The 21,621-nt window shown below is 40.5% G+C and overlaps 1 protein-coding gene across 2 annotated transcripts in view; it reads right to left on the bottom strand.

Annotated features, from left to right (window-relative positions):
- Positions 1–21,621, bottom strand: part of PRKG1 (protein kinase cGMP-dependent 1) — a 526,334-nt gene that overhangs the window by 77,591 nt on the left and 427,122 nt on the right. For both annotated transcript variants that reach the window (XM_072869342.1, XM_072869341.1), the window contains exon 8: positions 6,813–6,878. In XM_072869342.1, coding sequence (XP_072725443.1) covers positions 6,813–6,878 — 66 coding nt within the window. The remainder of the gene's footprint in view (positions 1–6,812; positions 6,879–21,621) is intronic.

Raw genomic sequence — 21,621 nt, 5'->3', positions numbered from 1 at the left:
TAACAACACAGGTCCTGAAATCTCTCCTTCCACAAAAACTTTTCTTATTTATGCAATTCATATCTAAACACATCCATATCCAAACACATCCCAGAGTCCCTTCACTACTACTCCTTTACTATCTTCTTCAAAGCGATTTTGATCCAAAACACATATCCATATCGTCCTTATTAGGTTCCAGTCTATTGAATCCCTATGAAATTAATCCCTACTACCTTAATCATATTTTTCTTCAGCTGTGTTTCATGTGTGATTGCTCCTCCATGATATTTCTGTTATCTCTGCACAAATTTTGTGACTTTACTCCTGACACACAACATGCCTTTCTGTTTTCGGGATAAGCCCATGATTCCCTCTGCTGGGGGGGCCGGGGAGGGGGGGGGGGGCAGTTTGCCCTCTCTGGCTCCTTGCACAATCCCCAGTTTTGCAACAGATTCCTTGCAGAATTTCCTGTAACGGCTGCAAAATCTCCCTTCTTCGCATGGTCACAGCCTGGATTTCTTCACAGGTTCCAGTTCTTGCCTAGAACTAGATGTTCCTCCTTGCTTTCTCATCTTCAGTAACGGCCTGCTGCTTATGTTCATTCCCTGGCACAGCCAACCTCTTGCTTTATGCTGTTTTTCCCTCTGCTAGTTCATGCTTCCCCCCTCTTCATGATCATTACCTTTGAAGAGTCGTGGTTCTTATCGAGACACCTGCCATCCACTGATGTCTCAGCTGGTATCTGCAATGCTTCAGGTGGTGTCTGCAATGCTTCAGTCCTATGTGCATCCACTTCTCCATGTCTTCAAAATCAATCCAAACTTCAGAATAATTTCCAGTTGCAACCCAAGCTTTCATGTTTTCTCCTCCATGAACTACAGCATGTGATATGTTGTCCGTACACAGCTTCCAGCTCCATGATCACATGCACTGATCTTCAGTAACTTCCATTCCCTGAATAAATGTACTTCCCCTGCTGCTATTAACTTACATGCTGTTACATTTTCTTCCTTCCTATTACCTTAAAAGAACACACCACACCTTCCCTGTTTTCTGCTCCAAGTTTACTGACTCCCACCACTTAATGGCTTCTTACATATAGGCCAAAATGGTATCAACAGACTGAGCGAAAGCGCTCATTTAACACGATAAACACTCACATTCACATTTCTTCTATGCTATGCATGCTAGTATCAGAAGACACGATACAGAGTCTATGTGAAATAGTTCACCTAGTTTAAAAGAACAACTAAATTAAAAGTTCAACGCTGAGCCTGTATATTCTTCCCTGTTCGGTTCAGATTATTGCTGAAGGACACTTTCCTAAAGGTTCACAGAGTCATAGAATCACAGAATAATTTGGGTTGGAAGGGACCTTTAAAGGTCATCTGGTCCAACCCTGCTGCAACAAGCAGGGACATCTTCAAGTAGATCACGTTGCTCAGAGCCCCGTCCAACCTGACCTTGAATGTTTCCAGGAATGGGGCATCTACCACCTCTCTGGGCAACCTGTTCCAGTGTTTTGCGACCCTCACCGTAAAAAATTTCTTCCTTATATCTAGTCTGAATCTACCCTCTTTTAGTTTAAAACCATTACCCCTTGTCCTATCGCTACAGACCCTACTAAAAAGTCTGTCCCCATCTTTCTTATAAGCCCCCTTTAAGTATTGAAAGGCCACAATAAGGTCTCCCTGGAGCCTTCTCTTCTCCAAGCTGAACAACCCGAACTCTCTCAGCCTTTCTTTGTAGGAGAGGTGTTCCATCCCTCTGATCATATTCGTGACCCTCCTCTGGACCCGCGCCAACAGGTCCATGTCTTTCCTGTACTGATGACTCCAGAGCTGGACACAGTACTTCAGGTGGCGTCTCACCAGAGTAGGGAGGCAGAATCACCTCCCTTGACCTGCTGGCCAAGCTTCTTTTGATGCAGCCCAGGATACGGATACAGTTGGCTTTCTGGGCTGCGAGAGCACATTGTCAGCTCATGTCCAGCTTTTCATCCACCAGTATCCCCAAGACTGCTCTCAATCGCTTCATCCCCCAGCCGTATTGATACCAGGGGTTGCCCCAATCCAGGTGCAGGACCTTGCACTTAGTCTTGTTGAACCTCATGTCCAGGTCCCTCTGAACGGCATCCTGTCCCTCAGGAGTGTCAACTGCACCACTCAGCTAGGTGTCATCTGCAAACTTGCTGAGGGTGCACTCGATCCCACTATGTCATTGATGAAGATATTAAACAGCACTGCTCCCAATATGGACCCCTGAGGGACACCACTTGTCACTGATCTCCATCCAGACATTGAGCCATTGACCACTACTCTCTGGATGCAGCCATCCATCCAACTCCTTCCCCAGTCTATCCATCAAATCCATATCTCTCCAGTTTAGCAAAAAGGATGTTCAACTTGCAGGTTGCTCACAAGCAATATTTATTTGTTCACATGGGAGTGAAATGCAGCATAATCTGATGTTAAGCCTTAGCAAAGTCAGCTGAAATTTCTCCTACAGCTTGGCTGGAGCCTGATGATCGGCTTCATCTCACCTCCTACATGATGGAGACTGCTGATGAACCCACAGATTGTTAAGGACAAAATCCCACTGAAATTCATTATTCTAGTAAAGGAAGGGACTTAAAAAGATAATTTCAAGATGGAAATAATGTCAATGTTGTCCTTCATAACAAGTATTTTCAGGACAAGGACAAGTGGGAATAAAATGGCTTAAAGTCTGTGGGACACATCAAATGCTTGCTGCACTGCAGGTTGTTTTCTTTGTTAGATCACAACTCTACTCATTTCTACATCAGAAAAGGATGCTGAAAATCCTTTGTTGCAAAGCATGTCTACACAAATTTGCAAGAAATAGCTATACTACTTTTGGGGTGTCTTTGGGGTGGTTTTGTGACTGTAATGGCCTTCTTGTTTCACAAGGAAATTATAAAGCAAGGCAGCACCGACATCGTGAGAGTTTGGTAATTAAAGACCCATCACGTTTGGCTTTCCTCATGGTATTTTCAACTCCCACTGCTTCACCTCTGTAGCATTTTAATACATATTTTTTTAATTTCAGAAATGATTTTAGGCAAACCATTTCATCTTTTCATCCTTAAGCAATGTCCCATCTCAAACCCAACTCTCACAGAGCTTGCTTGGTGGCCTGGCTCATCCCTATAAAGAAAGTTTCCTGTATTATTACCCTCAAAATCCTCCAGCAACTAAAACAGCCTTACAATTGCTCATAATATTGCCAAATCCAGAGACCAGTCTTCCATCTCTCTTAGGAATGAATAACTTGCTGTGATACCAAGGTATGACTCTTACAGTTCAAGTGTTAACTAGATGGGAGTACAGCAGCCGTATTAGCAATGTGGCTCTCAGGTGTCCTGTGGAACAATTTTTTGATATCTTGGGAAGACTTTTAAAAGGAAGCTTGAAGAGTTACTCTGATGACAAGATAATGCCAATGGGTAATATTAACCCCTACTGGCAGTAAGACTGAAGTTCTCCAGTTTCTCAGAGAAATGTGTTGACCATTAAGGAAATAGTATTTTCCCATAACTTGTTATTTGAAATTGCAACAGCAATTTTGCTGAAATGTTTCAGATTGAGACATGCACACAGAGCATGAAAATTGCTGCTTCAGTAGTTCCATCTGATCAAGCAAAGAGCTCGTCTTATAATAGAAAATATTAGGCAATGTTAATGATATACGTCACTCCTCCTGAGCAGAACAGCTTCTGACTGTAGGTAAAGCTGACTTCCAGTTTCCATTGCTACTTTGCATATAACTCATTGTAAACATTTACCATGATCACTGTAACAAACCAAATGTTGTAATATTCTGTGTATCCAGATATAAAGAAATGCTATTTTTCCTCATTAACAAACAGCATCTCCACAATTTTTCAAATTTACAGAAGTCTTAGTAGATTTTCTCCATATTAAAATTAGCTTCTACAGTTATCTGCATACCTATAAAATAATAATCTAAGAGAAGAGCTATGACAAGAAAGTCAGAACTGGTCAGGACACAGGACAACCTTCCTTGAACTATAAATAGTGCTATAAATAGCATTACTTTTCTTGCACTATAAATAGGATTCTTACAAATAGTGTTACTCTGCTACTAATTGCAGAGCATTACTAGAATCTCTGGTATAGATTAACTACAGCTTCATCAGTTTAAACTGAAATTGTACTTCCTTACTATTTCAAGGGCATTCCAAGAAAAAGGCACAGTAGGCAAGGAAAGAAACAGTCTGCAAAATTATCAGTAAGGACTGACTCTGCAATTACTAGTTATTTGGGTTTTTTTAAATGCTTACAGCGCAAAACAAAAATATCCCTTGCAGAAGCATTCAGAAAAAACACAAATTACTTGTTGCTTTATATTTCTCTGAATTAATGCTTGCTAAATTATCTAATTATGTACATTCTTCTTCTCTTTGTCCCACGGAATGATAAGGAATAACGAGTATTTTATCTACCAGGCTACCTTGCTTGTGTATGTGCAAGAAAGCCACTCAGCTGACAGTCCTGAAGTTCACCATCTGTTTTCAATGGATAGACCATAATTTTTTTAAATTGATCACAACCAAACTAACATATCAGAAGACCTAGGATTTTTGAAGTATTATTCCCTAGTTCAGCCATTACAGAAATCTAGATTTCTAGAAATGAAGGACTGTAAGAAATCTCAAGGGATAACTGGATACAAAACACTTGCATTAAAGCAGGACTGAGTGTATGTAGATCATCTCTACAAGATTCTCCAGCATCTCTCATATATCTCATCAGAATATAAGAGGGGCTTCTGAAGTCACTCCTAACCCAGCATCCGACCTTTGACGGTGTCTTGGATCAAGACTACGTGCCTGGGAAACAGTTCAAGGACAGAGCAACCATTTGTGATATTTGCCTCAGTACTCTCCTACACCTCTCCAAAACTTCCAAGCCCAGAGGTAGGTCCTACATATTTAATAAGCCCAATGGATTTCTTTTCCTTTTGAACACTTGCAAACTCTTCTCATTTTCCTATAGCTCTGTGAGTAATCCCCACGTGAAGAGCCGCCTCCTTTTGGCTTTCACCTCCCTCCTGCAGGTTTCTTTGGGTTCTTGCACTGGGGGAAGTAGTGAAAAGTCAATCCCCATTCATCCTACCCATGTCTCCCATGGTTTCAGAGATCTATACTACATTCCCTTGGAAGGATTCCTGTGGAAGATTCGTCTGTACCTTTTGATGGTCTATGCCAGTGCTTCACTGCCCTCACAACTTGAAAACCACCCCAAGAGTCACGTTGAATTTTCAAGGTAATGCTAATTTTTTTAATCCCGTTCCCAACAATTGTAGAGAGCAGTTGAATTTGCAGCACTGTTTTCCAGAGCCCAGGCATTTGTTTTCTAGATTAAAACCCCTTAATTCCTTCAAGCTCCGTATATAAAACCTTATATTACTCTTCTGATCTCCTCTATCACCTTTCAGCTGCAGAGCTTCAAGCAGGGCTAAATCTTTTGGACGAGGGCTCTCCATCCCCACATGGGATAGAATAACAACATCTTGCTTTAACAATTGCCAGAAGCTTGATGCCTTTCATGACATTTTGCTGACATGAACTCAATCTGTGTTGCACCATAACGCCTGGATCCGTTTCCACAGTAATGCTATCTCCCCCTTTATTTCCATTTTGTCCTTCTGTGCTTCTTAATTTTCTCTGTCTGTCACTACTGAGTTTTGTCTTGTTGATTTAGGGGGATCTTCCCTCTACTTCATCAAGGACTGTGAATGTATTACTCAAAATTAAATGACCTCTCTGGAGAAAATTATCAAAGGCCCTAGTTAAAAACTGTAAAAGGTGAGAACTGGAGATACACCCCATCCCAAGGCAGGCAAATGACGTACTTATGTGAGAGACTGAAAGGATTAATGTCTTAAACATTGTGGCGAGGCAAGTCACCCTTTGCATGGCGACGGAAGGGGTTGGCTAGCACAGGATGTGGAGAGCGTGTCAGAGGACGTGCAGTTCCATGTTCGGATGTACTTTACATAACAACGTACCATATATGGCCAGAGGTCACACAGCGTTTATCTGAGGAAGGGGCTGACGACCACCGGAGAGACCCCTCGCGACCACCCCCCACACTGGCGCCTGCGCAGAAGAATCTCAATCTTCTAGGACCAGAACCACATGAGTCCTCAAGGGGTGTGACTGAAGGCAGGGACTAGAGTATAAAAGACACACCTCCAGGGAACCAGGTGCGCCCGCCCATTCACTGGAGGATTGCCACACCTGTCATCATTGTGGGATCCAAGGGTGGCGATATGTCTCTCTCTCCGCTCCCCCCTTTCCTTCTTATAAATGTTCCAGTAAGATTCCACCATTGCCAAGCCCTCTATGCTTTCTCAGTTTTCCAAGTTGATGCGTTCCATGTTCAAGTTGTTCCCACCACAAATAAAGTGCCTCATTGATCATTTGGTGTTATTTCGCCTTAATTTAGTCTGAGGGACTTTGCAAATCTAAGTCACTCCCAAGTGGGGTAGAGAGGGACCTGGCAGGCAAACGCTGACTCTGCCGTGTGGCTACACTTATTGTCCTCATAACCCTTAGACGTAAACCGTTGACCAAGTCTCAGACTAAGACTGGATCCAGCGGCACCTAGACTCCTCTCTGAGAAAGAGTTTAGAAAGCAAGGGGGTTCTTTCTGAACCTTGTGACTCAATGGGAAAGCCACCTCTTTTCCCTTAGCCACACACCAAACTCAGGCCCTTCACGTGACATATTCGGCATCATGATTTTCCTTCTCCCTCCCCCCCAGTGGGACATGACAACTTACTCTCTGTCAATGACCAGACACGTTACTGCTTCAGCTGCAATGACGTTGGCTGTTCTGACATCCTCCCTGAAAGAAAAAATACATTTCTTAAGTAAGCTGTATTATTTTCATGACCATCTTTTTATTTCAAAACATATTGCATTCTTAAAGCACTTCAAGAATAAGTTTCCTGGTTTCACAGCTTTTTCCCCTATATTTTCCCTATATGATGTTCATCATCCGTACTGGCCTCAAGCACACAAAAGCTAAAAACCACGCATGAGCAGAAAAAGAGAAACAAGTTGCCCTTGTAAATAAGACATCCAGCCATGCATCAGCCCATGCTTTTCATCTGTTTTAGGCAAAGTCTTGTTTCTTACTATGCACATTTATGCATAGAAACAGATTTATCAAAATATTAGCTATTTGCATTGATTTATTTATGAACATTTAGACTTCTGCTCATGTCCTTCTCCCCAAAAACCTACATAATATCTGAATGTTTGGATACATGCAAATGGAACATGAAGCATCCAGTTAAGTAGGACATCAGCTCTGCTACTCAGAGCAGGTACAATGTATATGGTAGGCTATAGGACTCGCTATGCATTTGCTATCTGAGCACAGAGGAGGCTGGGACTGTGCCTATAAAAGGGGCCTGATTAGGATGGAGCTTTTGAAAGGTCTCAGCATTAAAACATTGCGCTGGTACTTTCCACTGACTTTTCAGAAATTAAAAATATTGCACTCAGAATTTTTTCTGTATCTTCATTACCAAATGCTTTGTCTCTCCCTGCCCCACTGAGAATTTGGCCATGGCCAAGCCAAGCTATAAAATATGAAGTTAATTAATCTTCATCAGTCCAATTTGGTGTTTTGTCAGGTTTATAGAGATGTCATTGCATTTTCTGTGTTGGCCAAACAAAAGCACAGGATTCAGACTCACTGTTTTATTCGGATCCACTCCAAACCTTTCCATGTATGAAGGGTATGTGGATTACAGGCAAAAGAGACCCACCTCTTTTAAACACACCTAATTCATTTAGACTGGAAAACCACTCTACATTTCCACTGAAGTAGAAAATGTGATTTAAAAATGCTGTTAGAAATAGCAGTTCCCCTGTTTACAGACTGGAGATATTAAAGCAGTAATATAGTGAAAAAAGTGTGGTGCATGTGCAGGAATGTGCACTCTCCCTTTAAGGTAATCATTAATTAACTTTAATTACTTTTGAGCTATCTTTAATATCTTTAAAACAGAGCAAGCAGAAATATAAATGAAAGAAACATGAATATTCAAGCCTATATTCAAGTGCTGCCTTTGAGTCTATTTTCAATGAAATTAAGTGTGTATTAGTGCTAATTTATCCATACAATAAACAAAATTATGGTAATTTAAAGCAAGTAGAAAGAAGTGGCCTAATAGCAGTAGACAATTATCTCTATTAACTTCTAAAACTTTGGTAAATATAGTGAGGATAAGGAATGATAATATTTAATATCCCACGAAGTTGCTGTAGCCAACTTTTGCCGGTAAATTAATACATTAAAATTAGTATGCAAACTTTTTGGTTGTTCATTAATTCCTGTTAAAACTTAACGTATTTGTCCCATTATCTCAGATGCCTTTCTGCCACAAAAATACAGTTTACGCCTTTATAGTTATAGATTATAGACATGATTATAGTTACCATATTACAGTTATATGATTACAGACAAGTAAAATACAGCTATTGGTGGCTGTTCAAATAATAAGTTCAAATATTTTAAATAAACCTTAACATTAGACATTAAAATGCACAAATAACTGTTACAGTTTCCACTATCTTGTACTTAATACATCCTTTTAATCAGCATGAAATTAATGTAGAACAAAGGCACTCTCCCAAAGGGCATCTCACTTAGCACAAACACCTGAACCAGAGGGATGGCAGGGTTTTTGTAATGCAGAATGTCACACAATTCTGAGGTTTCCTTATGTTCCACACAAGTAGAAATAATTGATAAGTCAGGAAAAAACCAGTTTTTAAAAAATGAATCATAAAGTGGCTCATATATAAAGTGTTAAATCAAGAAATCACTATCTTTGGCTATCTCCAAAGCCATCCTGCGCATCCTTGCCTACAACACCCGCTCCGCCACTGCTCCAGAACCCTCATCCCGCAAATACTGAACAAAGGGACCAACGAGGGAAACCAGCTTTCTGTTTCCACAGCCTAAATCGATTGTAAGTGGGTTTATAAACCTCATATACTCTCCTGTTAGGGTGTGTTTACCAAACAGGCTGCAAGCAGGATTAAAAATCTCATCAAGTTTCTAAAAACAGAAGGAAAAACTCAATGTATTTTCAGTTCTATACAAATGTTAAACCTTTACGTGCATCAGCTGTGAAACACAAGACACGCTCAGACTTCCAAACACTGCCAACACCTCACGTACACTTAAAAATGACAAACATACCTAGGGCCATGCCACTGATTTACGAATTAACCTCAGTCACCTTCAAGCAAAACACATTGTCAGTCCCTGCTTTAAAAGGTAGTATTTTGACAGGTGGCCACCAGATACAGTACATGTCATTAAATGCAACAAGTCATTATTAGAAGTGCACTGCATTAAACGCAACAGCAATTATTTAAGTGCCTGGCACTAAATGCAAAAGTAGTTATTAGAAGTGCACAGCATTAAATGCAAAAGTAGTTAATTGAAATGCAAGGCATTAAATGCAGCAAGTAATTATTAGACATGCATGCCACAAGTAACTATGCGACTTAAATGCCACAAGTAACTATGCGAAGGCCTTTCTTGCAAGCACTGACTCGGACACTTTCTGGACTTCATCACAGGAGTATTCATCGCTGCTCCCCGAGAAACAGCACTCTTCGTCAGAAGAATTGCCTTCACTCTCCAAATACTCCATCGCTACTGTTTGCCTCCACCATTTCCTCCCAGGGAAACGCCTGCTTCCTTCCAGCCCGTTACTGTATTTTGTCCTCCAGGCGAGCTCTGGTATTTTACAGCCCCTCCAGCTTCAAACTTGGGGACTTGGAGAAAGGTCACAGCTGCTGGGGGGAGTTTCTAGGGTGCATCATCAGGAAATATAAGCAGAGGGTATTTTGGAGCCACAAAGAAGTACAAGGCTGCACACAAGTGCGCATGGCTCCTCTCCCAGGCACGCGCCTGAAAACTGGAGCAGGAGACCTTGTACCGCTGCCCTTCAGCTCCTTAACCCCATGGTGGAATTAGATGGCAACATTATCCAAGTTCCTAAAGCTCTTCCAAAGTGTGTTATCACATCACTATAAATATGAGTACATTATTTAAGAGATTAAATGCATACATATATTTTTCTCGTTATAATTTGTTGCCCAGTTCGCCACATATAACTTGGGAAGTTTCAACAATTTTGCTTCTGATAAGCTGCCAACAACTTAAGAACTACAATTTTTTTAACTGTTTCCGGGAAGTTTTCTGATAAAAGTGTATCAATCCCACTATTTATAAAGGTGTGTTGGAAAATGGAAATATGAAAAAAATATAGGCAGTTCTAATCAGAGATAAGGTCATACGTCAGCCTCTGTTCTCTGATTTTACCTTAGACTGTAAAAATTTAACTCAGATTTTAAAATCTTTGAAATTATTCCCATCTTTGTGCCTTTTTACCTTCCTACATCCCCTAACTCATTGGAGTCCCGCTCCAGCTCTGGCTCTCATAGCTCCTACCACACCTAACCCCTTAATAATACCAATATAATTCTTCAAATAAATGGAAACTATATTTGGATTATTTAATTTAACAATATACCATTATATTTTCTTGAAACTTGCTGTTATGCCGCCAGCAAACATGGCTTTGCATTCTTCCCAGAAGATGGACTCAACTGGTACAACCCTGGCATCATGTCTGCCCAGCTTTTGGGATCAGACCCCCCAGACACAGCCTCCCAGCACAAAATAGCATTTATTATGAAGTGCGAGTACCCTGCTGCAGGAAATACCACGTTTACAGCTGAGCCACTTCTGCTCGTCTCCTGACTGGCATTTTGTCAGTCAAAACTGATTTCAAGCTAAAATATAGGGACATTTTTAGGTCTCTAGGTAGGCAAAACCCTCTCCTCAAAGGATAGAGCCAGGGCTTGTTTTTCAGAACATTGCCGAATTTGGGTACCGCTCCTCAGAATACCCAATAAAGATCATTTTTACCTCCCATGTGAAAGTGAGGGTATAATCAGAAAATACCCAGCAAAATAATAAGGGGAGCTAAAGATGCTGGATTTTGAGCTATTACCACTAAATTCAAGTTGTTAACTGCTTTTCCCCATAATTTATTTTTTTCCTTTCACTTATTTCTGACATGCCTTGTCCTAAATACTTTAAATCAACCTTATTAAAAATACTGTAACAAGGGCAAGTGTACAGTGCTGGAAAGTGGTAAAATGCATTAAAGAACTTGAATATCAGCAAATTAGGAACCTCCAGATAGTCTTCCTGTGGCAAATTTTTAAAAACCACCAGGGAAGACCTGATTTTTTCTTTCCATCTTTTCTTTGAAAACCCTCATTAACACCATTCTCAAGTTTAAATGATCAAAACACCCATTTCCAAAAGTCCCACGGGACTTGAGCTTTCTTCCACAGACCTCTCCCAGGCAGCAGCAGCTTCTGCAGAGCAACCACCAAGGACCAGACACTGACCCATCTACTCTTGGTGGCTGGTCAAGGTCCTTCAGTTACTTGGTCAAAGAAAAATGGGTTGTCATAATCATTTTTAGAGAAAGAAATAAAAACCCCCCAACAATCCTAAATATACATTTTGGGATACTACTGCAGCTATGGCAGTCTACAAGCCTGTTTAGATAGGATGGCCATCGCTCTTCCCAGGAAATACAGTCTGATCAAGACAGATGGCACCTGTAGGTAGTTTTATCTGAAACACTGGGACTATCCTTGTAAATGATGTGATCACCTAACACACATGGAAGCAAAAATGTGGGTTGACTTTATGGTACCATCAACTACACCCTCCTCTCTCCTGCTTTTTCTCAGTAGCCATCGCTGAAGTCAAATCAATGCAGGCCTTCAGAATGGTGATGTGGCCCATCATGATTGATGGTGTAAGCCAGGGTCTGTATCAGTTACCTCGACCTACTGACTGGAGAAAAACACCCCTCGTAGACTGGGGTTTGGTTTCCCAACACTTCAGCTTTCTGAGAACACAACATGCATTTGCCATTGGTTTTGACTAATGCATGTTTGACTAATAAATATACATTACTGGAATTAATAAATACAATATGATCTACTAAACTTCTAAAAATTTTAATGCAAACCTAATAAAATGTGCAACTTGAAAAAGCTTCACTTGAAAAGAGTTATGCTGTTTAATAAAACCTATAAAAATCCCCATAGGCATTAAAATCACACCTTCTGTATGATAGGAAAGAGATTTTGCTTCAAGGTACCCCAATTTGAAGGCATGTATCAAAATACACACACAACCACCTGCGTGCCTGTGCAATTTAGGCTATATGGCTACTGGGAAAAGGAAGCATAGAACATTTCAGTTCGTTCACACAAATGGTTTAAAAATACTAATTTACAGGTTTTTTATGCAATATAAGCAAACCGTGTGACTCTCCAAATAGGCTAGAAAATGTACCCACCCCTTCTAATAATTTGTTTTATGTCTTGTGAGCATATCATTAGCACTTACTTACTGTTTCTAAAATATATTTATACTCTTAGTGGCTCCAACTGAAAGGTTTAAGCCCTGGCAGGATTGCACAATAGGATTTACAAAAAAGGGCCCTTCCTGATAACTTATTTTAATATTTACTAAGTTAAGGACTTGGAGATGGTGAAAAGGTCTTTCAAGACACTGTTGGTCAGACAAATTCTTCTCTGTCCTTACTGAACTATCACTTCTGAAAGCAAATGAAACTCCCAACAACTGCTGCTAAGATTACATCAAGTTTTAACTCAAAACTCTTCCAACAAGTAACGATTCTTTCAGGATGCTGTGTGAAGTCTGACAATTATTTTGTCCTTTCTATTAATGATGGATGTTATTTCATGAAAAGGAAATCACCTGGAGGGCTTCTCCTTCTTTTCAGTTTAATGAAAGATGGAAAATCAAGTCCAGTTTACAGAAAATACAATTTATTTTGGTATTAATGCAAATTTCCTAATTAAAAAAAAAATATATATAATTTTTGCAATCATCGTATGTACCTGGGGAAACAACCACTGTTACAAATCCTGCACTGGACTGCATCCGCCTTGCCACTGCCTACAGCCCAGCCTTGAACAAGCTGTTTCACTATCCGATTCCTATATTTCACTGTATTCCTATATAGGAATATATTTCTAGATATATGAATATTTCCTGTATTTCACTATATTGCTAAAATTCACTATCTGATTCCTACCTTACAATGAGAAAAATGCTTTAATTTACTGTGTGATCCCCTGGGTCTACAGACAGAAGAAACTATGCAAGAGATGGCTGCTGTTATTTTTATTGGCATTATAGATCCAACGTAGTGAGACGTAGTTAATTCTGCTGAATTAACAAGTGTTACATTATCAGACTACCTATGCTGATATCAATAGATGTAATGCAGATAAATATTGCCAAAAAATAGTATTAATTAAAGCAGAAGCACCATGACAGGCACTATCATATGTAATATGATAATATTGAACCCACTCCTGACACTTGGAAGCAAATGGGGAGATACAGAGGGTAAAAAGTATTGATAACAAAGAGAGACCTTCTGCTGCATTTTTAAAAGCTGGTGTAAAATCAGCCCCTGCTAACCACCTTCACATTTATATACATGATTATAAGCTGCCAGCGATTCAGGAAACCTAGAGGCGGTTGTATCAGCTGAAAACTACTCTGAGAAGTTTCTACTCGTGATCTGAAAGCAGAGGAAAAAGGTCTTGCTACCACTTGATTACCATGAAGCTGGCATAAATCTGACGGTAGCTACTCTTTTGATAGTCAGCACGGGGATTTTCTCCTTGCTGCGAGGCGTAATCAGGCTCTTCTGCTAACTCCTGGCTGCAAGGTAATTGTGGCTGCAACAATATGAAAGGGTATTAAACCACATGGGTCATGGCGTTAATAAAGAGAAAACTCTTTATTAACTTTATTACACACTTTTGGTATATTTTCACCATATTTAATCCATAATTGACAATTGCCAACTACTCAGGAAATAATCTATGACCTCTGCCATGACTAATTTAACCCACCAGCACTTTCCTTGAGCATTAAGTTACTAATTTGCCATTATTTACAAAAACAGCTATATTAAAATCAAATCAAACTGTGATTGCAGAGTTAAAGTAACGATACATCTATTACACATGAACAATATCAACACTGCGCTTACTCAACATCATTTTAAACCATGTGCAACAGGTTCACATGGTCACTGTTACATCTCAGAAGCAGCTAAGGTATACGATAATATCTGTAAATACATTTTATAGGTGGGTAAACCAATGCACAAGGAGCTCGAGTGAGGTGCATTAGATTATACAGGCACCAATTAGCCTCAGCACTACCAGAACTGGCAGCTGGCTTCTCTTCAAGAATTAATGAGGCTGCACCCATTTGGCTTAACATCTTTACTGTGTTGGCACGTTTGTAAAGCTGCACGCATGTGATTGCTGCAGAGGTAGGGATCATGTTATCCCATAACTGTGCCACTCGGACACCATGCCAGCCTTACTATCTGTAGCCACTATATTTATATCCCAAACCCTACATTAACACAGGAGAGTCTTCAGTAAGATTAGTGGAAACAATTGCATCCAGAGCAGCTTCTTACAGGCTGAGGTCCTTACAATAGCGGGTTTTTTTTTTCTCTCCCTTCAAGTATTTCTATGACTGTTATGTTCTTTTTCTTGCTTGGCTTCTTTGTGCATTGAGAGCACTGGGACAAATACCCTTGGTCATGCTGAAGCGATGAGCCATGTATTCGTTTATTGAAATCATGTCTCATTGCAAGCATGTCTGGCCTATCTACAAATGATAAGAGGCTCTTTCAGTTGAGAACATTTTTTAAGGGTTTATTGTGAATTCATTACTTTTTTTTTAAGAAGAACTGTATTTTAAACAATGCTCTTGTTAAATTCCTAAGCACTGTGAAGAAGGGACGGGGAGTTGTAATGAGATTATGGCTTCTCCTTTAGGGATGCCAGCAGCCGGATCTAGACGACAAGCTGTGGGAGCTACCACTTGTCCTTGGCTGACACTACCAGCCTCTACCACCAAGCTTCCTAAGTACCAAATTCCCACTCCCCTATACTTCAGGTCACTGCAATCCCACCTAAGACATGTGGTTTTCACCATACTTTTATCTACCTCTTCCCACGGCCAATGCTCTGCCCATGCCAGTGGATCCCAGTATCCTCACCCCTGGTGACTGTGCCCATCTTACCTTCCTCCCCATGTTACAGACTCCTCCAGGTCCACCCATCTCTTCTTCACTCTGCAGGCCAAATTCACTGCATCCCTCCTTTAGACCACAAATCCTTTGACCTTCTTCCATACTATCCAATTGTTGTCATTAATATCAAGGACTTAAATTTATATTAATAAAATAAAGAACTTCTCATTACCCTGAGTGTGCCTATAGGCTTTAATTGCCCTGAGCAGCTTCATGGGACATTCACCCACATCTTCTGCCCATGGTCCAGGAGGTCATCCTGGGACCCTCAGTTGTAGGTATGGACTTGTCTCTTGTCTTGTCTCTGGCCTTATTTCTTGGATGGACCTTGGATCTACAATGTAGATAGCTTGTGTCTCTTCTCCTGGATACACCATGCCTGATGCTGGAAACATAGCCTTGTTTCCAGCCCTGTCTCTGCCCATCTCCTGCTGCTGCTGGCAGGACTCCCTGGGTGGACCTGGGACCTAGGCCATCCCCTCCTTGTGTCTGGGAGTGCAGGAATACCCTGTTACCAGCACCCACCTCAGGACCTAGTTTCACTCAGAATGAGTTTTGCTTGGCTAATTACAGCGAACCCTTTCTTGTATTTGCTGCATGAAAGTTCATACCGATAATGGGAACAAAAGCACCACAAGCAAGAGGAGAAAGTGCCCAAACCTTTCATTTTGGACTAGAACAAGAAAATTGACATCCTGGACACCAACAGTTAATGATGTGAAGGACCACACGGGCACCTGCTGATGCAAGTGCAGCAAGGGAGCTGGAGACGCTTGCTGCTGCTTTCTTCTGTAGCCTTTTCACGTCTCGTTAAGTGAGGTTTCACAGATAGCTTCCAGATGAGCTAGTGGGGCTCCTGCGAGAAATCAGTGTTTTCCACAAACTTCTCAAAATCTCCTGCTGATTGGATTAGCCCTTCTGAGGGTCTGCAAGCCTGTGCTTCCCATCCAGCTTGTGCCTTCATTTGAGCACTGCTCTAAACTGTAGTACAGAGAGACTTGACCCAACTTCCAGTCAGCTGGAGTGGGTACCAGCAGCACTCAGAAGAGCTACAGAGACTATATCAGTCCATACTGGACTCCACATGGCGATGCTCGACTCCTTCGATGGTCAGGTTAACTCCTCAAAGCCAACTAGAGCATCCCTCTGCAATATCACAGTCTGCAGTGCTGATGTGCTGATGGGGCCCTGTTTTAGTCTGAGTACTCAATTTCTTGTTCTGTGTGTTATTTTATGGTGGGAGTAGCATGGAAGGGATAATTACGGGCAAAGTTTATCATCAATAAAGATGTAAACCTGCTCATTTTTTTCAGTCTTATTTTCTCCTTTCTGTGCATGGAGTGATGGAGCAGATTTTATACTTTGGCTCTGTGATCACCTTAAACTAAGATATATCAAACCTTCTGCAGGCTTAGTTTTCTGATAGATCAGTGCAACTCACTCCGCAGGCAGTAACCACTAGTGCTAGGGAAAGGGACGTGGTGGGAACGCGTGGCCAAGAAGGAACGGGGAACTTCAGGACCAGTCTCTGGCACAAGCACAGCCATATGCTCACTTAAGATGACTCTATAACCACATCCTAAATGATCTGTGCTTGCCTAGAGGACACACAGGGCCAAACGTTCATCCCTGTCTTGTCTGTTGAAGGTACGAAGGTGGGACTAGAAATCCCCCGTCTTTCAGACACTCAGTTTGCACCATCTTGATTTCACCATTTAAACAACCACTGAGTAATCACAAAACCTGCCAAGCTATGGAAATGATGCATTTCTAATATAAATCAGCACAATATAACGACTTAAAAAATGCATCAAACCGAAGTGAAAAAGATGTTTTGCCTGTGAAAGACATAGTCACAAGAAACTTATTTTTTTAGCCATTAGAAAGTATTCATAGACCTTAATGAAAAATCTCACTAGTAAAAAAATAAGGATACAGTACATTTTTAAAAGTATTGTTAAAACCCCCATTGATTATGCTCTATCACCACTAATATATTTACTAAAAAAACCCTGAACCCAGTTACATAATGTCTGGAAAGCAATAAAGTGAAAAGCTAAAGGAGAAGCTAAAAGTGAAGCTAAAAGGAGAAGGAGCTAAAAGGAAGCTAAAAGTGAAGGAGAAGCTAAAAGTGAAGGAGAAGCTAAAAGTGAAGGAGAAGCTAAAAACTTCAGAGAAGCACTGAAAAAGCCAGAAGAGATTTCACGCTCTGCCTGCACTGAGCCTAGATGAGCAGGGGAATGTCCTTTCAAGGCAGCATTTACAGTCTTCATTCAGTAACCACAATACAAAATAAATCACAACTTAAAACAAATATAATGCCAAGGTTGCTGATACTCCAGGCAGTCCTATTCAACTCGTAACAGGAACTTCTCTGCAGATTTAAAAATCACTCCAGAATTGAGTTTGTGGAAAAATGTGCTGTTGCCCTGGATGGCAATGCAGAGTATTTAATCGCTCTTCTACTGGCGAAGCCGCTGTGCAGCACACATCTTCATTTGCATGGCATTTTACATTGATGTAGTTAACGCTAATTACTGTGGAGATAGATGTATTTATTTTTCTAAATCTATTTCAGTAGGAAATGATTGGCCATGTCTGAAAGCTCAGTTGCACTAGAACTACATATAGTGCTTTGTGGCTGGTACCAACTCTCCACTTGTCCTACTGAATTTGCACTCACATCCTATAAAAACAGAGGACACGACACCTAAGCACTCACCAATGCACAGAAAGAATAATGTTTTTGGCTTTCTTACATCTTATATTAACTCAGGTTTAGCTGCCTTTGCCTTCAGGAAATATCCTGAACTCCAGCTGGCTTGGGTTTTTTTTGTGTGTCTGCAGAAACCTGTACTTCTACACTATAACAGGATCTACGCCATAAATTAATTTACATTCTAATTTTCACAGTCACTTAGTTGAGATGAGAGACATGCTTTTAAATATTCCCTTTCACCATTCTTCTTCATGCTAAAGGTTTTGTATGGCATACCATTATTTTTATTTTATTTTACTTTTCATCTTGCAATCTTCTGGTGGAAAATTTCCATGATTTTCAAAGTGAAAACTTTTAATTTAATTTTGGGATCACTTTCTCTCTCTTTGCTATATTAAGGGATGGTAATATACTGACTTGACTGTCAAGAAAAGCAGATATATCCATTTTTTTGGTCCCCATTAGTACACAGAACTGGACCTCAAATGCAGACTCTAAACCACTTCTGATTTCTGGGTCTGTGGAGTTGGGGCTGAATGAAGATTCCTACCAGAGCTGGACTTCCTGTGAGTTCTGGAGCTAGAGGGGAATGGGACCACCTCCTGGGGATCCTAATTTCTGGTTCTGGACATCACCTGGAGCTGGTGGGAATTTCCTGAATCTCATGGATGACAAAGTCCATTTTCCTGTTATTTCAGATATGCCATAAAATAACCTTCACAAACTTACAGATTCAAATTAAAATCAGTTTTGTCGATACAGCCATTGAAGAGGCTTCCAGAACTTGTTTCTCTAATGGTTAGTCACCTTTTTCTGTTTCCCAGTCTAAATTTACTCATTGCAAGCTTAAATCTAAACCAATGGACCAAAACCATCCTCAGATTAAAATAATTATTTTCTTCCCCTTCATATACAAAACTCTCAGATTTTATTTCACCTTCTCAGATTTTATTTCACCAAGTTAAATGAATCAAGGTCTCCTAACTTTTTGTCTTAAGCTCTCTTTTGTCTGGCTTCTCTGTACCCGGACCAGTGTGAATTCACTCTCCATGAACATAAGCGTCCTCAGTGGTTTGGAATACTCCAGACCAGATCTCACAGGGGTTTTGTACAAGGGTACAAATATTGTCCTGTTCCCACTGAAAACACCTCTGAATACCTCCTAGAACTCCATCTCATGCTGTTTAATTTCTGCATCTGCATGTGGTGCCATATACAACCTTGTATTCCAGTTCAGACAGATGATACCTGCTGTGGTTCCCTTGTCCAAAAATAGGGTTCTCCTGCACAGACACAATGTGTAGCGTTTTCCTTCAAGCCTTTGCAACAAATTTGGAAGGAAAGGATAATTAAAGATTGTATAACATTGCCGTTTTCCAGCTTGTAACTGCCTCAATGCCCCCACTGCTTCTGATGCCTCTTGTTCTTCCCAGTGATGATGGCACTCATGGCTTGGTAGATTCACATGTCCAGTTTCAGAAATTAGACTGATCTGAGCTTGAGGATGGAGATAATGAGGTCCCCTAAGTCCGAATCTACTTTCTTTTTAAAGCTTTGATTACCTTTTATTTGTAATAATTTCTATGCCTTCAACGTCACCTTTGCCTACAGTCACAGCATGGCCAGCTATAACAACCACCTCCCCTCCAGTGCCTACTCTTCATTTAGTGAAAAAAATAAAATAATCAAGGTTTTAGTTGACAAAACCAAAGAAAAATCTCATAGTTACTAGCCCTGATCCCACTTCAGTCACAAGACAGTTTAATGAAGAGAACAACAGCTGGCTCTGCTTGGAGGAGCAGAGTGAACCAGAGGAGCTCCAGAGGTACCTTCTGACCTGAGCAGCTCTATGGTCCTGTGATGAGGACAAGACATACAGTATTTTGGAAAACATCAATTTAAGTATTACACCAAACATCTGGTTTACAGTCTTTAAAGAAATTAGATTAGAAAAGGTAAAATTACAAGTACCAGAGTAACCAATAACACTATTGAAAATAGAGCTTAAACTTGAAAAAGAGCCTAATCTTCAACCAATAAAGATTACTGGTCTTAAACAGTATGTTGCACACATAGGATGCGACATGTCCCTACCACGGGATTTTGCTGACCTCGTTTTCAAGAATGCAATTCCTTAGTAAAGCAAGGAATCATGGAGCAAGCATCCAAGATATGACATTTGACTCTCCACGACTCTGCTCTATCCACCTGCTGCAGAAAAGCAACAAAATGAGCTCTGATAAACACATCCTTATAAAAGGAATAATCACTCATATTTATTATCCGAGAACATTGCAACTGCTAGAAATATATTATACTGATAAAAATGACTTTTTTTTTTTTTTAAAAAAAGCTTTAAATTAAGTTTTACAACCGACATGTCTAAGAGAATTACAAACAGCGCCTGTGACCAGCTCTTCTCTGTTGCCACAAGAATCCTACCCAAGGAATCAAACTAACGTGGAAAGAAATTAATTAGTTTCTGGCACTAGTGTGGTGACACATCTCTGACCTACAGGAAATTATGCTGCTGGGAGTATGATAGAAGTGTTAAGAGAACAATTAGGGTTGTCATCTAGCATATTCCCAAGAGGAAAGTGATGGATCCTCATTCCCAGCCTTGTCTCCTACCGACGGCAGCGTGTTGATGAATACTGCTATTGCTTTGAACAACCCCAACAAAAGGTATTTTATCGCAGTGACAGTTGCTGGCCTTGACAGCACGATGTTATACCAGCTCTTTTGTACTGTGGAGTGGACGGTCGTCTTCTGGGTGGACATATAGCACCCTGACATGATGGATTTTATTGCTTTGAGAGCTTCGAGGGCTAGTTTTATATGATTTTACGAGTTTTATATGACATGCGCTGATGAATACCTGAATATCCAGGTGGAAGATTCAGCAGCTAGCACTGGGGAACACACAATAAAAATCTAAGCAATTATTAAAGCCATAATTTTAAACCATTGTAACTCTTCAAGTCTCCTTCTTTTATAATTTGTATCAGCAAAACAGATATTTAAGAACAAATTGTGATGAATCCTAACATCGTGTTTGAATATGAGGCCATTTAACACAGGAAATAGCAGAACGACTTGCATTAGTAAGTACGAGCAGGTGCAAATTTGTTCTCCCCTTCCTTCACACATCCAGTGTGCAAAGGTATTGCATGGCAGGACTGCAGTGCTTCTTCAGCTTCTCAGCTGTATGGTCCACATACATTTTATTGGATCACCATCAGCTGTATCTGGAGCAAAACCCTCTGTACACCAGTCCCATGCAACAGCCCTAGTGCATGAAATAGCTCCAAATAAATCGAGTTAAGACCGTACTTCTTTTGGTGGGGCAGACATGCCATGCTATGTATTGTATTTCTAATTCAAATCTGAATTTGAAACAATAGATGGACCTGAAAGGAAACCATAAATTCTAACACTTTGAGAGCCAAGTGACTTGCCCCACGGATGCAACCAAGATGAGTCCAAGCTCCTCCTCTGATGGGGTGAAGTCCCTCTCTGGGTCTGCACTAAACCACTCTAAGTGTTAAAATGGCCAACTTCTTATTGAAATTTGATAAGGGATTAAAAAGTTTTAAAAAAAAGTCTGGCTGAAGAAGAAATACGAGTCAAAGCTTAAATAGAATGATCGA

Source organism: Ciconia boyciana, chromosome 8 (genome assembly GCF_034638445.1).
Source record: "Ciconia boyciana chromosome 8, ASM3463844v1, whole genome shotgun sequence".
Lineage (NCBI taxonomy): Eukaryota > Metazoa > Chordata > Aves > Ciconiiformes > Ciconiidae > Ciconia > Ciconia boyciana.
This window is presented reverse-complemented; position numbering and strand designations above follow the sequence as displayed.